The 5071-nt window shown below is 72.4% G+C and overlaps 1 protein-coding gene across 2 annotated transcripts; it reads right to left on the bottom strand.

Moving 5' to 3' along the window:
• Window positions 1-95: 95 nt before the first annotated feature.
• Window positions 96-4018, bottom strand: RTKN (rhotekin). 2 transcript variants are annotated; one of them, XM_026050841.1, is made up of 12 exons: window positions 3815-4018; window positions 3680-3741; window positions 3556-3609; window positions 3356-3473; window positions 3061-3285; window positions 2415-2509; window positions 1869-1975; window positions 1626-1757; window positions 1378-1543; window positions 1194-1298; window positions 927-1035; window positions 96-149 (listed from the first exon to the last, which is right to left on the bottom strand). In XM_026050841.1, exons 1-12 carry the CDS (start codon window positions 3973-3975, stop codon window positions 143-145), a joined length of 1341 nt encoding a protein of 446 aa, XP_025906626.1. In that variant the 5' UTR covers window positions 3976-4018; the 3' UTR covers window positions 96-142. The 2 variants fall into 2 exon arrangements, with proteins under 2 accessions (XP_025906626.1, XP_025906627.1); XM_026050842.1 differs by having other exon boundaries at window positions 1626-1754.
• Between the last annotated feature and the right edge of the window lie 1053 nt (window positions 4019-5071).

Genomic DNA, 5071 nt, shown 5'->3' with positions numbered 1-5071 from the left:
GAGGGTGCGGGGGCGCGCGCGGGGGGGGGCGCCTCGCGGCGGCCCCTCGAAGAGGCCGAGCCAGGGGGGGACGCCGAGCGCCGCCCCCCCCGCCGCGCGCCGCGTCAGGATGTCGGTGACCGCCTCGATGTCGTCGCACGGGTCAATAGCTGCGGGGACAGGAGGGACGCGGCGTCAGGGCCCCGCCGGGGGGGGACAGGGGGACACGGGGCCATCCCCACGGCCACCCCCCTGCGGCCAGGACGTCACCCCCACGGGGAGCTGCCCCGCGGCAGGGACAGCCCCGGGGCCGGCTCTGCAGCGGGGACATCCCCGTGGCCAGGACGTGCCCTGCAGCGGGACACCCCCCCCCGGCTGGAATGCGCCTTGCAGCCGGACATTCCCGGCGCCAGGAATGCGCCCTGCAGCTGGGATGTGTCCCGCAGCTGGGACGGCCCCTTGGCCAAGATGCAGCCTGCAGGGACGTGCCCCGCAGCGGGGCTGTCCTGGCGGCTGGGACGCGACCCGCACTGGGATGTGCAGCGCAGCGGGAATATTCCCGCAGCCTGGAAGTGTCCTGCAGCTGGGACAGCCCCAAGCTGGGACAGGGCCTGTGGCCAGGACATGCCCTGCAGCGGGGACGTCCCCTCAGCCAGAACGTGGCCAGGACAGCTCCAAGGCTGGGACGCCCCCTTGGCCAGGACGTCTCTCCCGCGGGGACAACCCCGGGGACAGGATGTGCCCTGGAGCTGCGTCAAGCCCTGGCCGGGACATGTCCTGCAGCTGGGACATCCCCAGGGTCGGGATGCGCCGCACAGCTGGGATGGGAGCTGCAGCGGGGACGTTCCCAGAGCCAGGAGGGGCCTGGACAGAGCGGGACCGGCTGGTGGCGGATGCCAGGGGGCGCGGGCCGTGGTGCGGGCAGCCGGGCGGCCCCGCTACGTCACCTGTCACTGTAATAGGAGGAGAGCAGAGCGCGGATCTCCGCCGAGACGGCGTTATCCTGCAGCAGGAGCCCCTCGCAGGCGGAGGGCGGCCCGGGGGGGCCGGGCAGCGCTGCAGCCGCAGGGGGGCAGAGCCGGAGTGACAGAGCGAGCAGGAGGAGGCGGAGAGAGAGGCAGCGTCACGGAGAGGCGCGAGAGGCAGAGCGGAGAGGAGGGCGACAGAGCGAGCCCCGTCCCTGTCCCCGTGCCCAACCCCGTGCCCGCGCTCACCCATCTCGTGGTAGAGCGAGCCCTGCTTGGGCAGCGGCGCGGGCGGCCGGCGCGGCGACGGCACCTCGATGCGCATGAGCTCCTCACAGCACTGCTTCCACTGGCCTGCGGGCAGCGGGGCTCAGCGAGGGCCCCGCGCCCCACGGCGGCCCCACGGCTGCCCCACGGCCCCGCGCACACGCACTCATGTCATAGAAGTGCTGCCAGAAGGCCTCCATCCAGCGCTGCACGTCGGCGCGGCTCTCGGCCAGCAGCGTGTGGGTGACCTCGTCGGCGCCGTAGCGGTTGGTGACGGACACGCAGTGCCGCGCGCCGCCCGGCTCCCGCTCGGCCGCGCGGATCCGCGTCTCCTGCGGACAGGGGGTCAGCCCGCGCGCGGCCCTGGCCCTGGTCCTGGCCCTGGTCCCGGTCCCAGTCCCGGTCCCAACCCACCTTGTTGACGGCGATGGTGAGCGCTGGCTCCTCCTGCCCCTCGGCGTCCTGCGGGCGCCGGTAGCACAGGAGGTTGGTGCCGCGCAGGACGCAGTAGAGCCGAGCCCAGCTCTGCGGCTCGCCCGCCTGCTGCTGAGGGGACAGCAAAGACCCCTGGAGCCCGGCCCGCTGCACGGGCCCCCTGGTGCCGCGATCCCTGCGCGTCCCGTCCCATCCCGTGCCGTGCCGCGCCGCGGCGCTCACCTGGAGCCGGAGGAAGCCGCAGGTCACCTGCGCGGCCATGCAGCGCGGCTGCGCGGCCAGGCGGCAGCACATGCTGCCGTAGAGCGGCAGCCAGAAGGAGCTCTCCTCTGCGCGGGGACACGCTCAGCCCGCGGCGCCGGGCTCGGCCTCGCCCCACATCCATCGCACCCCCAATATCCTGCCCTGGCCCCCACCCCTGCCCTGCCCCTCGTCCTACCCAAACCACCCTGTCCACCCGCCCCATATGGCCAAAACAGCCTCAAACCCCCCTGTCCTGCCCAGAGAACCCCCCATGGCCGCCCAGACCGCCCAGCCAGGGCCCATCCTGCCCCCCCGTCCTGCCCAACCTGCCCCAGAGCCCTCCCCTCCCCMCCCAAACTGCCCCCAACCCCCCATCACTGCCCAGACTGCCCCCAGACCCTCATCCTGTCCATACGGCCCCAGCCCCGTCCTTCCTGCCCTGCCAGCCCCCAGCCCCATCCATCCCCATGCCAGGCAGGACCGGGTCCCCCTCCCCGTGCCCCGGCCGCCGTGCGTGGCGCTCACCGCTGCAGGTGACGGCGAGGTCGTGCGTGCGGAAGCCGTCCTGCACGTCGGCCAGGGACAGCACCGTGTGCGCCAGCAAGTGGTACTTGGGGCCGCTGCGGGGAGAGGCGATGAGAGAGGAGCAGGGGCGCGCGGTGCACTGTGCAGCACTGCATCCCGCAACACTGCATCCCGCAGCGCTGCTCCATTGCACTGCCCAGCGCTGCACCCTGCAGCACTACACCCTGCTCCATTGCACTGCCCAGCACTGCATGCTGCAGCACTGCACCACACATATCGCACCATGTAGCACTGCACCCTGCAGCATTGCACACTACAGCATTGCGGGATGCAGCACTGCACCACGCAGCCTTGCTCCGCAAAGCACTGCACTGCCCAGCACTGCATGGTGCAGCGCTGCACCCCACCCCACAGCACCGCAGTGCACCACGCAGCATTGTGCCACGCAGCATTGCACCCCACAGCATTGCACGCCACAGCATTGACCCCCGCAGCACTGCACTGCCCATCACTGCACTGCCCAGCACTGCACCCTGCAGCACTGCACTCCACAGCATCACAGCGTGCAGCGCTGCACTGCCCAGCACTGCATCCCACAGCACTGCACCCCGCAGCGCTGCGCAGCCTCGTGCAGCGCGGTACTCACGGCACGCTGGGCACCGGCAGCAGCAGGGCGCTACTGCCGCCGTTGCTCAGGGGGCTGCCGGGCGCCCCGTCGAGGGCGGCGCGCAGCCGCTTGCCCGAGGAGCGGCCCAGGGAGCTGCTCAGCTTGCTGGCCAGCTTCTTGGGCGCGCTGCCCAGCGCCGCCTCCTCCTCCAGCGCCGCGCTGTACAGCTCCACCCGCAGCTCGAAGTCGGGCCCGGCCTCGGTGCTGCGGGGACGCGGGGCTCAGCGGGGCGGCCGCACGCGGAGGGCACCGCCGGCCCCGCGGCCCCGCTCACAAGAGCACAGCGTTCTCGAAGCAGATGTCGGTGAGCGTGCGGTCCACCAGCACCATCTCCGTGTCGTAGATCTCCACGCCGAGGTGCAGCAGGCAGAACACGGCGCAGCGGTGCAGCTCTGCACGGGGGGCCGCGCTCAGCGCCGGGGGGCCGCGCTCTGCACCGGGGGTCCACGCCGCGCTGCCCCCCGCCCCACTCACCTCCCTTGTTCTTGAAGTACTCGGTGTCCTTCCACATGAGCGGGATGCGGAGGTCTGGGTGAGGGCGGAGGGCGGTGAGGGGTGGCGCGGGCGCCGCGTGGGCGCCGCCGCCCCCAGCACCCACCTGAGACGCAGACGGTGCCGCGGCAGGGCAGCCGCTCGTCCGCGGGGCCGGCGTCCGAGGGGCTGCGGGAGGCGCAGGGCTGTGACGGCGCCCGCAGCCGCGGCCCCCGGCGCCGCCGCCCCGCGCGCTCCTCACCGCCTGGCCACGCGCTGCATCACCTGCACCTCCTTCATGCGCTGCAGCTCCGACATGTAGGCCAGGATGCGGCTGTTGCACACCAGCAGGCTCTTGGTGGCCTCCAGCGCCTGCTCGCGCTGCGTGCAGGCCGCCAGCAGCTTGCAGGCGCCCTCCCGCATCCGGATCTCGTGGTCAATCTTCTTCTGGATGTCCGTGTCCTGTGGGAGGGTGGCAAGGTGGGAAGGGGGTGGGGGTGCTGAGGGGTTGGGGTGTTGCAGGCAGGAGCATTGGCCCCGCACTGGGACACAAATGGGCCCTCTGGGGCAGTTGGGGCAGGATGGGGGGCAGGATGTGGGGCAGGATGGGCTGGCACTGTCCCCTCTCCCATGCGGTGGTGGCTCCAGCGCAGCGCCCAGCACGGGGCAGCCCTGGCCCTGCAGGGAGTAGGACCAGAGGCGCAGAGGGTGCAGGGGTGCAGGGAGGGTGCAGGGAGCTGTGCACCCTGCCCCGCTCCAGCTGGGCGCGTTTGGCTCCCGGAGCGCCGGGACGGCCCCGGCCCCACGGTGCTGCCGCCGCCCCACGCCCGGCCTCCCTCTCCAGCAGCCTCTGCTGCCGCCCCCAGTAAAACACCGACTCCCCCCCAGGGTTGCCAGGCAACCCCTGCCTGGGCGAGGCCGGGGGGGCTCCTCTTCCCTCCAGCACCCCCCCACAGCGGGCACATCCACAGTTGTGTCATGCACATTGCAGGCATGTCGTGTGTCACACGGATGCGTCACATGCCCCACACACGTGCCAGGTGCCCCAAGGGACATGTTACGTGCCCCACAGGCGTTCATGCATCCCTTGGACGTGCCAAGTGCCCCACAGACACCCCATAGATGCATCCTGCGCCCCGGAGATGCACCACGCAGCCCACGGATGCATCTCCCACCCTGCAGACGCTGCCTGCCCCAAGCCATGCCCGGCCTGTCCCCACGGCGCTGCTGGTCCCCATCCCGGAGCCAGGGCTACAGTGCTGCCCCATGCGGCCCCGGGATGGGATCTGCCCACACCCCGACCAGAATCACTCCCCACGTCCCCCATGCAGGAGCTCTGGGACCCTGTGGGGACGCAGAACCCCACCCTGGGGTGCTCAGCACCCACCTCTGCACCAGGGTCCCCCCAGGGTCCAAATTTGCTGCAGCCCTTGAGGGGGAGGACCCGGGGGGCACAACCCGCAGCGCGCCCGGCCGCGGCCCCCCCGGGCAGCCCCCCCCCAGCGCGGGCCCCCCCGCG

This window comes from Nothoprocta perdicaria, unplaced genomic scaffold, assembly GCF_003342845.1.
Source record: "Nothoprocta perdicaria isolate Ctin4 unplaced genomic scaffold, notPer1 scaffold_704, whole genome shotgun sequence".
Classification (NCBI taxonomy): Eukaryota; Metazoa; Chordata; class Aves; order Tinamiformes; family Tinamidae; genus Nothoprocta; species Nothoprocta perdicaria.
This window is presented reverse-complemented; position numbering and strand designations above follow the sequence as displayed.